This window comes from Oreochromis niloticus, linkage group LG15 (genome assembly GCF_001858045.2).
Source record: "Oreochromis niloticus isolate F11D_XX linkage group LG15, O_niloticus_UMD_NMBU, whole genome shotgun sequence".
Classification (NCBI taxonomy): domain Eukaryota; kingdom Metazoa; phylum Chordata; class Actinopteri; order Cichliformes; family Cichlidae; genus Oreochromis; species Oreochromis niloticus.
In genome coordinates, this window is record NC_031980.2 from 14,255,085 (window position 1) to 14,271,057 (window position 15,973).

Below are 15,973 nucleotides of genomic sequence, written 5' to 3' on the forward strand. Positions count from 1 at the left end.
AAAATCTTTGGACCTTAAAATGTTGTTTTTTTAAGTTAAAAGTAACAAACCAAAAAAATGAATCACCACTTTTTAATCTTTAAACAGAAATTGTGATTTTTCTTGAACATTTAGTCAAATCCACATTTAATAACTGTATTCACGGAGTCCCTCTTGTTATGATCAGTGATTGTTAAGGTCGGTAAACTCTTCATTCATTCATACACTCCTCTAACCTTCACGCTACTTTTAGCCCCAATGAAGAAATTCACTGCTTTTTCATTAGATATATTTTATTAAAAAAAAAAAAGGAAACCCAACAAGAACTTGTTTTTTTTACATAATGATCAAGGATTTTTTATTATCGTAGTCTCTTTCATCAGTTTCATATCATTACAGAAAATGTTATAGTACAGCGTTGTTCAATGTCTCCTCATTGCTTAATAATTTCCTTAGGAGTGCTGGTCACATATATCTGTACAATATGATTCTTATTTTTTTCTGTACATTTTTTGTGAAGTTGGTTAAAAAGGCTGTCAGCACTTAAAGAAGCTGTTTCTTTTCTTTCATTTTTTTTTTCTTAAATAGTTGATCAAATAAAAGATTATTTTTCCCAGATTCAGCTCGCCCGTGGTGGGGTTTGGGACGGAGTTTACACCCGGTCACCATGAATATAAGGAAGCTTTAGGGTCCTGGGCCGACTGGGGTGTGCCCCTCCCCCTCCCCACCCTCCCCCTCCCCGACACCGCCTCTTCCTTGCCCAGGCATTTGGCACTGCGCACATAAACAAGACTCACAAGATAAACAACAAGCAAAGCTCTTTGTGAAGCCATTATGATGCATACTAATGAGAGAAAAACAGAAGTGTCACCTTGATGGGCACTCCTAAGAGGAAGTGGCCTTTATGTGCCCCCCCTCTTCCTCTTAGCTGAGCACCGTGGGGAATCTGGAGCCTTCCTCGGTGTTTTCTTTATTTTCATAAAACAGAGTATTTTTTTTTTCCACTAAAGATGAGAAAATAATAATTTCCTTTTTTTTTCTTTTTTTTTGTCCTGGCAGGCACCTACAGCTGTCTATTAAAATGCTACTGCTATAGATAAGGTCTAGCATTGAACACACAAAGCAATTGCAATGAAAGGAACAAAGTTGCCTTAATATAATAATGATAATAATAAGAATAATGATAATAATAATAAGAATAATCATAATAATATATTACAGAATAAATCTCTTTTTATAATTAGATTTTTTTTCATTAAAAGTTATATTTTCTTTGTTTGAAATACTATAATCTTTTTAAATTAGTTTTTTCATATGTATCTAGGTTGTGATCAAGATGTTGACTATACCTCAACGTTATCCAAATCAATAAAAACTAGCTGTGCCGTTGCATATTACAGAATAGTCAATGATATGTGGACATGCACCGTGAACCACCCATTCCCTCGCTATGTGACGCCGTTTCTCCGTCCCTCCATTATGACATCATAGCCGGCCGATGACCATGACGTCGACCACCTCGCCCTTGTGCAGCTCCACGTATTGCTCTGTTTTCGGAGGTAGCATCAGGAGCCCGTTAGCACTGCGCATGCTCATCAGTCTGCTGTTCACCTGGTTCCCTGCATCAGAAAAGATGATGAGGGAACAAAATACTTGCTGTTAAAAAGAACCATTTTTATTTTTTCCACTGCCAAACTGACTAGTATTCAAAAACTACAGAAACCATGTACTTGAAGTAGTTTCACCTGCAGTAAACCAAAGAAACCCTGAGGCGAGCCTAGTATGGACTCATGTCTACTTCTCCATGTTCCATATAGAAATATGAACACGGATCAGTCTCTTTATTATTTCCACTGTGATGAATACCAAATGGCCAAAATGATCACATGTTTACATGACTGGGAATCAAAATGCTCATCTTCAAACTCGTCTAAGAAACTGTTGCCAGTCTTGTCAGTCCTGATAATTTAAGGTGCTCTTAAATGATTGCACTTACGTTTAAAAAACAACACAATTTTTGTAAATCACCACAAAAGTAACCACACCTATGAGTGTTATATTATTATTGTGCTCAAATTTTATTTTCCCCCCACAAGGCGTAGTAAATTTGAGAGATCCAGAGATGTGGCTGTCATGCAGTATTGTTCACAGTACTGTTGTTGCTGATGCCGGTTTTGTACCTGTGCTCTGTGCCCACGGCAGAGGCTCCTGGTGATGCCATGTCAAAATGCAGCGGTGATATTCAGGGCGAGGGTCCAGCTTCACATCACAAGACAACTAGAGTGAAGAAACACAACATAAATTCTATTGCTCCATCACCCTTTTTTAATCACCACTGTGCTTGAAGTATGAAACTGAAGAGGATACACCCAATGTAGTGGAGAAAAAAATGCTAAATTTGCTTTCAGACAATTTCTTGGAATCCATCTGGCTCTCATGTTACTGTTACCTGGAACCATAAAGACAAAAGTCACAACAGGAGTCTTGCTTGAGTTCAGATGTTCACGTACACTGATTACGAAATGCTAAAGATGCTGATGAAAGCCACAAGCTAGAACATGCATGACTTTATTTCAGACTTTCCCGTGTACTCTGGTCTAGACAAGCTTTTGCACTCAGTCACACTTCATGTTTATTTAGCATGTCTTTTAATTTTCAACCAAGTCCCAGAAGTTAAATAATAAACAATCTTCCTCGCTCTTGAATGCCACACAATAGATGGCCTAGCTATACCAAGTGAAATCCAACAGGGCTATAATTTAAAGCCAAGCAGAAGTGAAAAAACCAGGCTCGTCCAAATATGGCCTCTTCTAAAAAACAGAGTGCAGTCATCTTCAGAGCCACAGCCATCTTTTATATACAGTCTATAAGCTAAACACACACGTACACACACAAATCTTCTAATGGCAAAAATCCAGATCTGAACTGTCACAAAACGTAAGCAAGTTGGGTAAAATTCTGCCAAACACACTTAAAATAGGGCAAATAGATTAGTTCAAAGATTATCTAAGTTTGCTGGCAAAAGGAAAGGTTTTCTCAGAGTATTATCTGACCTGTGTCTGATGCCATCTGCTTTGGGAAATTGTCTGGCTACATCTGGCGAAGGCCATCATTTGCACCCCTAAATGGCAGTAATGTGTTCAAGTTGATTTCTAACTGCTTTATAACAGCAAATGATGTAACACTGCACCCCGAATAGCACCCATAATGGCAGGGGACCAGATTGCTCACTCCATGATGGTAGATGGGGACATAGGCTGTGTGTGCTCACTGTGTATTATCATGATATGATTTTCTCACTCTACAGTTATGAATATTCATGACCGGGGAGCAGGCCTTCAGGTCAGTGTGGGCCGTGATTGGTTCCTCTGCCAAATCAGAGCAAAACACTGTGGTCATAAATATGTATCAAGCAGATGATGAAAATTATATCAAATCACGGATTCGGCTGCAACGGGCTGCAATAATACACCCTGTTTTTTACGTATAAACATAACTCTAAATGTCCCCATATATTATATATTCTCTCTGTTGCAGCTGATTGCATCGACACTCTCAAAGCCTATTTGTTACAACAGCGACTTTGAATCAGCCCTCAGACGAGCAAAGGACACTTTTTGCACTTGGGAAAGCGATGAAGTCAGGATGTCCCGGTTGCCCTGTATGTCCTACCCTCGCTTTGATGATGGTGGGCCTGGGGTCCAAAATACCCTGCATCTTTCTCAAGGCAGGGATGACAAAAAGATTACAGGTGACAACAGCAGACACGGGATTTCCTAGGACAGATGGGGGGACAGAGAGAGGAGGGCGAGGAGAGAAAGCAAGGGGGGGAAAATATGTGAGTAACATCTCTGCGCAAACAGCGGAGTGAATCACTCTTTCTCTCAACTTCACACACTACCTGGGAGGGCAAAGATTAGTTTGCGAGCACCGTCTATGTCCAACGTGGCAAATGTTGTTGGGAGACTGGAAAAAAAGACAAAAACAAACATAATGTATAAATTCTCCACTGGTTGTCATTTCATACCACATGACTCCTTCTGCGTGTCATTTGTATGTATTGTTTGTGAAGCACTTTTGAAGCGGATTCTTTTTCTTACCCTGGTTTCATGAACACACGACCAAAATGGATCTGAGCATGAAGATCGATATCCAGCACCTGCTTAAGGTAGTCCTAAAAATGATGTTAGAAAGAAAGAAAATTAAAAACCTTAAGAATACTCAACAAACATGAAGAATTAGTACTCCAAAAAATGTGTTTCATAAAATAATGAACTCAAACGAACTGTGAAGCTCAGCTGTCTGGCTATCAGCTACCACATGGTGTCAGTACAACACAACTCTACCACTGGACTTTCTGCCACTGTACCTTCTCTCCCATAGACACTCCTCCTGAGGTGATGATGACATCAGCACGGCTGATGCCTTCATTCAGAGCGTTGAGAAGGTCATCGGGGCTGCAGGGCACAGACAAACATATACATACAAATGTCAACCCCCCCGACTCTCAGGACAGAAAAATCACAGAAAATGAGAAAACTGGCCTATCTTTGGATAAGTACACAGGGCTTATTAAAAGGACAAAAGCATAGCTAAAGGGAACTGTGGCAGAGGCAAGATCTGACGGCATACTTGTCTCCCACGATGCCCAGATTGATAGTGGGGTAGCCATGTTCCTGAATTGTGGCCAACAGGGTGGAGCGATTGCTGTCCCTGATCTTTCCAGGATGGAGGTCATCTTCTGGGTTCAGAAGCTATCGCCAAAACAAATCACATGTTAGAAACTCCTATTTGATGGCAGTCTTTTATTATTAGTTGTGAAAATCATTAAATAAATTGTTCTGCATCTTTTTGATTTGCAATGAGGTCTGGTAAGTAAAGAAATAATTATTCTGCTGGAAGATGAGACAATATTATAATCCTTATGCAAACTTTTTCTTTTTGTACCAAGTCATGTAGTTACTATATTTAACATGCTCTCTGTACTGAATAAATCTGCTTTGGTTCTATTACCCTTGAGTTAAAAATGCTGCATAAAATAATACTTTAAAACTGAGAAAAAGACACTTTCTGAAGTTTCAAATTAGCAACACCCATCTGTTGTTCGTGCTATAGTTAGTGTCATCTAAACCAATGCACTTTAAAGATGTCAGCTTGGCCTCTGGGAACTTGTGAGGTGCTTATGTCAGCATTTTGTCACATTTTTAGACTAAACAGTAGAACATGACTGACACATTTTTAAAAACCAATATTAATATCTGGTGATTTAAAAATCTGAAATACACAATGTTGCAACAGACAGACAGATTTCCTTAACATTTACTGTGTGTAATTATATAAGACTCTTTACAAAAATAATATGAAAATGCTTTTTAAAAATAAACATTTTAATCGCACAATTATTTTTATGATCCGCCTGACTCTTCTTCTTGTATTACAAACCCACCTGTCACCATGTTGTCAACCTGGTGGTTGCAGAATTTCCTCTGGTAAACAAACTATGCAATGTCAAGACTCAGAACATGGTTGAATGGGGTTTCTTTCATCATATTCTTTACTTTTTAAATGCTCATTTATTGGCTGTTATCAGTGCAGACACTGATATATCAGAAAAAGCTAATATCAGCCAATATCTTAGAGTCATTGCACTCTACTGAACAGCAAATTAAGTCATATAAAAATTATATGAAAAGTATATAAAAGTCATTTATCAATTGTTATACCTCAAGTATTGGAAATATCAAAAAGAAAAAAACAACTGCTTTTCCATTGCCCCTCTCCTCTTCTTAGTCCTTCCCATGAGATGAGGACAGGCATATGCATGTGGTTCATGCAGTCTGACTTTCAGCTTCATGTTATAAAAGCCCTCTGCTTAACTGATGGTGCCACCACATCTTACTTCCATGTGGGACCATGACACTCTTTAGAGCACATCACCTGATCAGGTTGAAAAACAGCTACAATTAGCCAAAGTCTGCTGTCATCTGTTAGGTTTTGTAATATTTGAAACTGGAACACTGAAGAGGTACAGAAGTCTAGTTGTATCTTAAAATCTTTGAATCACAACATGCTAAAAGGATATCATGGATTTTTTTTGTCCACTGCCACCAAAATAAGTGCTCATGAATAAAATGTAGCTGCATCTAATCCTCTACTTCATAAGACGGCAGATGAGTGAAATATGCTAACAAACAGGTGGTAAAGTTTAAATATGGGTCTGCACGGCCCTGAAAATGGAGAGCTATGCATATTCATGCACCCCATGAAATTTAAACTGCGCATTAGTCACACAGAAAATGCACAAATCTGACTCTACTGTTTAAACGAAACCACCTGGTCACAGATAAACACGTTCTTCACAACTGAAAGCACATATGAAACAGCTGACTGCACATTCACTTCTAAATGATGTTCTGTTGTCGCCAGCCAAAGCAAACAATGGTGATTGTGCATAAATATGAACGAGGTGTGTTGTTAGGAAAAAAAGGCATACTGTTGTACCTTTCGCAGCCAAAGTGGAACCATTTCAGCAAATACAGAAATAGCATGCACGAGAGGCATAATTCACCACAACAAAAACTAAGATTTTCTTAACCTTTACCTCATTTCCTGTGGACATGACGGCCACCACAGGGAATTTCTGGACCTCCACCTCTGTAACTCCAACAGTGGCCAGGAGGCCAATTTCAGATGGGCCCATATGGGTGCCCTTTGCCAGCACGCACTCGCCACGCTTGATGTCGTGACCGATAGGCCTATGAAGAGATGAGCACTAAACATTTAAAACCTGCAAGAAAAAGGGTACTGCTACATTCAGCATAGATGTTCTGGTAAAGACATGAAATGTGTTCTAAGCATCTGTTTTCTTTCAGTCTTCATCATTATTATAATGTTAAATAAAGAACAATAATCATCAAAAACATGCAGACAGACAGAATTATAATAAAGGCAGTAGCTTTACAGTATTTAATAAGTATAATACATAACAAACATCTCAGTTATGGACTAACCTGATGTCCTGCCCTGGGCGAGCTTGTACTAGGATTCGTACCTCCAGCTCCTCTGTCCCCTACCGGACAAACATTCATCACATTGAACAGGATGGGTCAGCAACAGATAAGAAAATGATGCTTTCAGTATATTATACTGATCCACTGTTTGCAGCTATAAGAAGCTTCAACTCTTCTGGGAGGGCTTGTTTGTTTATGGGAATTCTTGACCATTCCTCCTAGATGCACATTTGTGAGGTCAGACAGTGTTGGATGAGAAGGCCTGGCTCACAGTCTCCGCTCTAATTGATCCCAAAGGTGGTCTATCGGGTTGAGGTCATAACTCTGTGCTGGCCAGTAAAGTTCTTCCACACCAAATTTGTTTACTGTCTTTATGGACTGCTTTGGTCTGCAGTCATGTTGAAACAGGAAGGGGCTATCCCCAAACTGCTATCCCCCAGATTTGAGAGCTTTAAATTGTCCATGGCTGGAGCCCATCCCAGATGTCACAGGGTGACAGGCACATAGTGGACATGTCACCAGTCTCTTGCAGCTCCAACACAGAGACAATTAACCTAGCATTCATGTATTTGGAATTTGGGAAGCAGTTGCAGTACACAGAGAGAATCCCAACCGATCACTGCCTGAACCAGACTGCCTGAGCATGGTTCTCCTGGAGCTTTCTTCCTGTTAAAATTGAGTTTTTCCTTCCGACTGTCGCCAAGTGCTTGGTCATGGGGGTCAGCTGATCGTTAGGGTTTTCTTGTCTTTACCTTACAACATAAAGTGATTTGAGGTTACTGCTGTTGTAATTTGGCACTATATGAATAAAACTTAACTGAATTAAATGAAACCTTTCACAGGTTTGGGTTAAAAACAACCTTAGAGGATGGTTATAATAAACATAGCTGAAGTTTTTAAAAAAGATACTGGCGTGTTAAAAAGGAAGTGAGACAAAAGCTTGGGCTTGAGAGTGCCATGGATGTTTGGCTTCTAATGTTTTTCTTCTCTTGACCAAGCTGACATCAGCTTGGGATGGATTTCCTTTTATGGCCAGGTGTGTCCTTAGCTGTGTCTGTGGTGTGGAATTGGTACATACATGTAGTGGGCATTGCTTGCAATAGCCAGGTGAGGGGCAACCAATTAAAAGAAAGCAGGCCTCAGGCCTTAAAGAGACATGCGCTTAAAAATCTTCTTCAGACAGTAGATGAACCCAGACACTGCATCAAAGGCCAGTATATAAAAATAATAATAATAATTTTTTAAAACTATGATTCATGGAAAACTGAGTTGTTTTAGATTCAAAATATGAAGCTGGAAATGGACACACTAAGGCTTTTTACTGTTCTGATTCTAACTGTCCGTCATTTAGAGTGAAACTTCACACTCACGTCTTCTGATTCGCGGAGGAGCTCGGTATCTTCCACCTGCACTACAGCGTCTGCCCCACAGGGTATAGGGGCACCCGTCGTCACCCTCATCACTTGGCCAGGCATCACTGTCTGGGTGGGCTGTTCAAACACAGAAAGGTAAACATGAGTCAAAAATACCTAAAAGGACAAACAATATCATGTCAAATTTCAAACACTGGGTTAACATTTAACCCATAGGTGTTATGGAATAAATGACTGATTGCTTGTGACTGAAATAATCTATACAATAAAACAGAAAAATGACTTTATGTACATCATAATTGAACAATTAAGAGTGTATAAAGGCAAATAGGAAACAGTTGCTTGAATGTGTGGTGATGCAATTTGAGAGGAGATGTGAGGGGTTGTCCAAAATCTGTCAGGCTTACTTTTGTCTCAGTGATCTCATGTGTTTACACTTTGACTTTCTGGCAATGCTTTGGTGCGAAGGGCTTTTCATCACCTGCTAAGGGAACACACTGATGTGCAATTACAGGCTGGTCAAGGCATAAGGTGAAGGGCAAAAGTGAAGTACTTTATTTTCATATCCAGCTTGTGTGGGTGTTTGTGTGAGACCGACTGTGTGAGTGAGGGTGTCTTTGTGTGCTTGCAGAGGTGTCAGCATGGACACAAACCTGCTCTCCAGCTTGGGACTCTCCAATGATGAAGCGGTCGCCTGGGCCATCAGCCGCTAGAATAAAAGAAAGATTGAACAGCATTACGCACGAGTGCAGGTGAAAACCTGTGGGTGTGTGGGAGGGTGTATTGAGCTGAGTCATTTCTTTTGGTGAAATACAGTGGGAAATGATAAAAACAAGATCTGGGGGAAAAAGTTTATTAAACACCTCCAAAATAGACACAAACAGTACTACCAGGGCAAGCAGATTTTTACAGATTTAATCAAAAATCAGTCTGATAGCCTTTGCACAGCCCAACCCTTGTTGTTACTGCAGCCAAATACTGTAACCGACTAGAGCAAATGCAAAAATTGAGAAATCAAGAATCAGTTTTAGCATCCCTCTTTATCAATTAACAAACACACAGAAAGAGGAACGAAAGTCATCACAAGATGCTCTTTGAACACGGATATACTGCATCCTTTGACATTAAAAATGTCCTTGCCGGGTGAATCTGCCATTCTCTTTAGTGCAGAAAGTTTAAAAAATCCCATTGATGACATCAAAAACCTGTTTTGACATGAAGAGGTTTTTCACATTTTTATGGGTTTTTATGGAGCATCTCCCCTCACCTAACTCTGCTTCATACCAATGCAGTTCTTAGTATTAACATCTACTGCATTTTTACCTGTTCACACTACACACGTAGAATAACCCAGGACTTCCCTGATCACTTTTTGGATGTTAACCAAGGCTAATTTGTCAGCTTCTTGGTGCTTTTTTATTACTTCCAGTGACAATAAAAGGCAGAAGCTACACTTTGGTAAAAGGAAAAATTCAAGCTCTAGACAACAGACTCCTTTCATACCCATATTTTAAGCACTATAATTTCTAAAAAATACACGTATCCTTTAGCAGACAACAGGCCCTTAGGACAGATGCAGAAAATCCTGAGAGATCTGTGGTATTCTTCTCCTCCTACTCGTTCAGTAAGAGCCAACAGCAGATGTTATGTACAGGAGGTTTTGAGCTGCCTGAAGTCAGCGAGTTGTCACCCTGTTCTTCAGGTTAACAGAGCCCTCAGTGCTTTACAGGACTCCCTTCATTTAAAATACTGACAGAAAATCTCAACCAACGTCTTCTGAATCTCACCTAGAAAAACACTAGAAAAGAGTTCTAACAGCCATAAGGATGAAACTCTGAGAGTCGGATGTCTGAACAAAGGTAAACCCTCCACCATTTGAGAATTATCACTTGCCACCTGGCAGCTGTGGAGGACAGCCTCGTTTATGTACAATAATTGAAGGATCACCGTTCTATCACACCGACAGAAAAAGCCTTTACATTGTCCCACAAGCAGTTCTTTCCTGCTCCGGTGTCCTGCTGTGATCTCACTGGGACAGAAACATTTAGTCCTTCTGCAGCATCACTGCTCTGTTACACAGCAGTGACTTTACGAATAAGATGACGTAACAGGCACATACAGCTGCGTCAGTGCGAGGTAGAATTCAAAAAGTAACCTTGTTATAAGTTTTCTTATTTCATAATTGTCTTTTCAACTGTCAGATTTCACTATTAAAACTTTGTCTCCGTTATATCTTATAAATAATCTGGGAACAAAAATTCTGCAGCAGTGCCTAATGGGAATCAATCACAATCCGCCATGTGAGGAAGGAAGTGTGAGTGCACAGTATTTCCTCAAAATAATGTGCAATCTATTTACACTATTTAATTGTACCAAAAGGTTGCACACCTTTTCAGGTTTGTACTTGCTTCAGTTCCAGTCCATCAACTTTTTAAGTATTTGTATTGCTTTTGAAGTGATCCAATTCTTTATGTTACTTTTGTTTAACTAGATCGGCAAATCATAATCAGTACAATTTTGAATTTTTCTTTAGTTTTAATTTTTAAATGAATTTCCATTAATTTTCCATTTAGTTTCAGTTAGTCTCATGGAGTGTTTTTATCATTAGAATGCAATTTTAGCTTTTATTAGCCTAATTTTCAATCATTTTTGATCTTTTTTATATATAATAACAATTATAATGAGGCATGAACATGTATATAAATTTAATAATAAAAATAAAACTACAGACATTCCCTTAATTTTTAGGATTTTCTTTTAGGTAAGGTTTGTAACGGTATTGTTTCAGTTAGTGTTTATGTTTTCTTGTGACTTTATAAAATGTATTTTTATAAATGGTTTCCATGTAATAATTACATATAACCATGCAAAGTTTGCACTTGCGAACATCTGGTTAAGCAGGCCTACTGTCTCATTGCCCTCATGGCAATAACAAGAGGTAAAAAAGGACCCGTAAACAACTAAAAACAAACATAAATGTGTTTGATTTTTAGGTAAGATGTGTCATTTGAGCATAACAAGGGCTATATATCATAAATAACAGTATAACCTTTGCAACATTTACACTTATCTACATTTTTGATAAACTGTGGCTAAGATCCAAAGCACTAAATACTGAAAGGATGTCAGATGGATGGGGAACAAAATGTGGCAAAGACAAGAATGAGAGGATATTCTTCAATTTGCATCACCTGCCGTAATCGATGTTACCTACCTCTCACAGCATAACCGTCCTTGACAGAAGCAGGGAAGGGTGGCAGGTTGTCTTTGGCGTAAACGTCCTGAGCCAGGACTCGACCCATCCCATCTGTAGAAGAAGAGGAAGAACATGAGTGTGAAGAGAGGTGGAGAGGCTGGTTGAAGAACGGTGGAAGGAGAGAGCAAAAGTTAGAGAGAGAAAGAGAGACAGAGGCATAGAGGGTGAAACAGTGCATCTGATGAAAATACAGAGAAATGTTTGAGCTGGAGGTGTGTATATGTGTGTGTGTACATGTTTTAAAGAGAGCCATAGTGTGACACCACGCATCAGCATCTCTCTGCATGACTCACCACCTGACCTGCACACACGAACATGTACTTGCACACTGCGCTATTTTACTTCAGTTTACCGATTTGCACACCGCAAGTGGGGGCTTGCAAATGTTCATGTGCAAATTTCTTTAGCATTTCCACCAGCCAGACAACTTAAAAAATGTCAGGGAGGAAGAACAGAGCCTCTTCACTGAGACAATGGCTCAGAGAAAGTAAAGGAAGGAAAGAAAGACATAGAAGTCAGAAGGGAGAGTGGGCGGAGGGAGAAAAAAAATCCAGGCACTAAAATACCTTAAGCTGCTGTGTGCCTATATATAGCTGAGCCTTCATGCTGTGATTATGTGGGTGTTAATATGAAGATCTAAGCTTTGATATCAACGAGTTTAAGGGGAAAAAATATGCATGTGCATACAGACACCCACACACATGCAGATGACAGGAATACTGAGCTGCTGTACATAATGCATCTCCATCATGGATAAAGGCACACATGCTCGTGTCCAAATCCTCCCATCTTTTCTCTAAATTAACAGTATTTAAATTGGTGTATTTTTACACGCAAGCTGGAACTGAAAAGCTTGTTAAAACCATGTGCTGAAGCTGAGCTGTGACTAATAATAGAACAGAGGTGATGTCTTGTTGCAGCAGAAAAGTGCACGTTTGATAAGGTGCTTTTCAAAAGAAAAACTTTTATTGTAAGACGTTCTGGACACCAGTCTAAGCCAGCAGTTCCCAGCGTTTCTGAGGCCAATAAGATTGAACCTCACACCACCTCGCCTGTTGAAGTGTATCAGTTTAAACTCATAAAAGCAGATGTGGTTAAAATGATGTCTCATTCGGTTAAAATGCAAATGTTTATGTCAGCAATTTAAAAAGTAGTGTGAGCTAATTATGACGTATCTGAAAAATAAAGTAAAAAACACAAAAAACAAAACAGGTTTATTAAATCTTTTAATGTCTACTATTTCTGCTTAAGAACTAGCCCTATTTAAGAACAATAACACTGGTTATTATGACAGGAAAATAGGGAGGAACTAAATACATTTTTTGTTTTGATGTTTTGACAAATGCACTCACTTTCTTAACTAAAACTCGATGAAATGACTCACTCTCATGCCTTTGCAGAAAAGTACATTTAAAGCCAGTGAGGTTAGCTCAGCGTTTAGCCTGAAAACAAGGGCGGACTAAACTAAAACTGCTCTGAAGTAAAAAATCTGAAGGTCTCTGTGTTTAAAACCAACAGAGTGTCCAATAGCATGTTGTTTTTCCTCCCGTTTCAATTGCTGGGCTACGTTAACCTCCAGATAGTTAGGGCTTCATAATTCACATGCAGATAAATATTTCTGTCTAATTCCGGCGTGAAAGAGAGTAAGCATTTCAAACTATTCCTTTAAAGTGTTTTAGACTGTTTAGCATTAAGTATTAAACTGTCAAGAACTTCATATTTAAGTACTGAATCACAGCAAATGTCTCTACGATACGATAAGAAAGATAAACAGGGATCTAGTATTAATTTATACTGTTCCTCCAGTAATAGCTTACGTAAAAATATGTAGTAACCAATTATAACAATAAAATCAGTGCTAGATACCTCTAATTCAATACTCACTATATGCAAAAAATGCAGAATACACACCCATTAGCAAACACGCACACACTGTTCTAAATCCAGCAGGGGAGCTGCTCCAGCTGTTGACTGTCTAAATATTTCATCTCTCAAATCCCCCCAGTCTCTCTTCCTTACCCAACTGTCCGCCTCCCAGCTGTGCTCTTGCAAATCTTGCAATCCAGTCCCCTCTTCCATAACATGAAACATCACTTTACACCTGGAAAACGAAAGTGCTCCTGCTACCATCATTGATCCAGAAGTCGTGTGCGCTGCAGGCCATTATTGCCGCCAGTCTTTGCTACAGTTTCTACAGATGAATTAAAGACTGCGTTTTCCCCTCCAGCCCTCAGCTTGACTCTGTGTCATCCTCCGCTGGCACTTAAGCCACTCTGCCAGAAGGATGACAAGACCCTCAGGTGCTAAGCCTACTTGTCTTTGCAAGTTTGTACCTTAGAATCTGGATGTCTGTTTAGACTTGTAAGCACACAATGCAAAAATACTGCTACAGTTAAGTCATACAGCGACATGAACACACAAGCACTAATGTGTACATACAAATGCCATGACAGACACTGAGAATTATATGTTTTGCAACTGCATTAAAAATTGTTACTATTTTGACCACTTGGGGGCAGCGGAAATGAGCTGTAAATAATCCTGGCATACTATCAACTTTGAAAATGACTGGCTTTAGCTATTAGCTATGCAAAAGTTAAATATAGACCCATATACCCATGAAGCAAAAGCTAGCTTCAGCCTCAATTTGTCTCTTGATGTGTTGTGATCTAAATTTCAAATGCCTCAAATAACAAAAACATTACTTTCACTCTTCTTTTGACATAATATTGGGGCCACAATTCTGATAACTTTTGGTTTTGTAGAATTCAGTTCTGTTTAGCTGAAATGTACTCTGATGGAAACACAGTAGCGCTCTTATGGCTAAGGAATAAAGCTACAATCACGTGCATGTCACTGTCGGTTACAGAGAAATAAAAGAAGCTCAAAACAAAAATCCCATCTGGTACATGTTAATAAATGAATAAACAAACAAATGCATCAGGTGAGCAAAAATCCATGGGATCCATTGTCTGTATAAAGTGTCTCACAAGCTGTGGAAAGTCAAATGACACATGCGAGACATTTGTTTGTTATGCATGTGACCTTGTAGCAAAGACAATCTGAGTCTGTGTGACTGACAGCATGGCCTGCGTACAGGAACTGCTGATTAAGTGAGGTGTCTGGTTGTGAACAGGTGGTGTTTAAATGCTGTCATGTGTACTTAGCAATCAGAAAGGAGTACCACCACAACATCCCAGCATCTATATGAGCTGGAGATGCGAAAAAAGGAAAGTCTTACAAACTAGGAGCTTTTCTGTAGCAGCATGGCTACAGGCTTTAAAGGGTAACCACCTATCTCTCCTCCTCACCTCTGTAGTTGATGATCTCAGTGCCCAGGACTGCAGTCATCTCTAGCACAGTGATGAAGGCCTTGTCCATGGAGGTTAGGGGGAAGGGGGACATACGGTGCCTCCGGGCCACCTTGGTGATGTCCACAGCACTGTGACCTGAGACAATGTGAAACATACAGATGTAGTCATAAAATCCACAAAAGGTTGTGTTTGTTGTGCTTGGATCTCCATATTCCGGAATATGTAAAATTAAAGATCATTTTGAAGTAAAAGACCACTTTTGAGCCGTGTCTTTTTCGCCGTAAAGAATCTAAAGAACCGGATTTAATACAGGTTTAATTCTCCACGTTAAATTTGAACAATTTTTAAAAAAAGAAAGAGAAAAAGTATTTATTTTTATTTAGACACTTTGAAAGAGGAAGACTGGAAGATAAGGAAGGAGAAGAGAGAGAACTCTACTGGGATTCACTCCCAAGGCAGCAGGCATCTACGTGGCTCTAAAAGCAGGGAACTCAACTGTCTACTTAGACAAAAAATTTTAAAATCTCAAACCGAACAGAGCACTCTGGGTTTGCAGCTGTTAAGTCCAGAGTCTACATGACATACAGTTAAAATGCACAAATGCAAATATCATTATAAAAATAAGGATATATCATCTAATATGTCTTCACACCATGATAAGAAAACTGGATTAAGACGACTTATTTTTGCTGCATGTAGGCATATATGTGCTATTTGAATGCCATGAGGAGGGATTGGCAAAAAACAGTCCTGTTTGTTTGTTCCTGTGAAACGCAGCTGGATGACAGAGGTGCTCGATAGCAGCCATGTTGGTCTAATAATACCTCTCTAATAATTTCAAAGGTAAAAGGAACAAAGCAAGGTGTAACTAATGTGTAATCTGCTCTCTCTTTCCTTCTCTCTTTATCTCTCTCTGCCTCGCTCTCCCTCTGCCTCACAGCGAAGAATAGACGCTTGTGCTTTGATTTCCCTTGACCCAATTTCTCTCCTTTAAACATACACTTACGCTTCCACAGCATATTCTGATGCTTAACATGAGGC

At 39.4% G+C, this 15,973-nt stretch overlaps 1 protein-coding gene across 8 annotated transcripts in view; it reads right to left on the minus strand.

The window, feature by feature from the left end:
- Positions 1-254: 254 nt before the first annotated feature.
- gphnb (gephyrin b) overlaps positions 255-15,973 on the minus strand; it is a 111,834-nt gene continuing 96,115 nt past the window's right edge. For 6 of the 8 annotated variants that reach the window (XM_013272050.3, XM_025899013.1, XM_019346308.2 and 3 more), the window contains 13 exons: positions 14,930-15,067; positions 11,577-11,669; positions 9,016-9,071; positions 8,360-8,479; positions 6,990-7,048; positions 6,581-6,734; positions 4,612-4,733; positions 4,349-4,436; positions 4,080-4,153; positions 3,878-3,945; positions 3,652-3,755; positions 2,160-2,256; positions 255-1,598 (listed from right to left, as the gene is read on the minus strand). In XM_013272050.3, the coding sequence (XP_013127504.1) occupies positions 1,465-1,598; positions 2,160-2,256; positions 3,652-3,755; positions 3,878-3,945; positions 4,080-4,153; positions 4,349-4,436; positions 4,612-4,733; positions 6,581-6,734; positions 6,990-7,048; positions 8,360-8,479; positions 9,016-9,071; positions 11,577-11,669; positions 14,930-15,067 (1,307 nt within the window). In that variant the 3' untranslated portion in view covers positions 255-1,464. The remainder of the gene's footprint in view (positions 1,599-2,159; positions 2,257-3,651; positions 3,756-3,877; positions 3,946-4,079; positions 4,154-4,348; positions 4,437-4,611; positions 4,734-6,580; positions 6,735-6,989; positions 7,049-8,359; positions 8,480-9,015; positions 9,072-11,576; positions 11,670-14,929; positions 15,068-15,973) is intronic. The other 2 variants (XM_003446288.5, XM_003446287.5) reach the window with 1 other exon arrangement.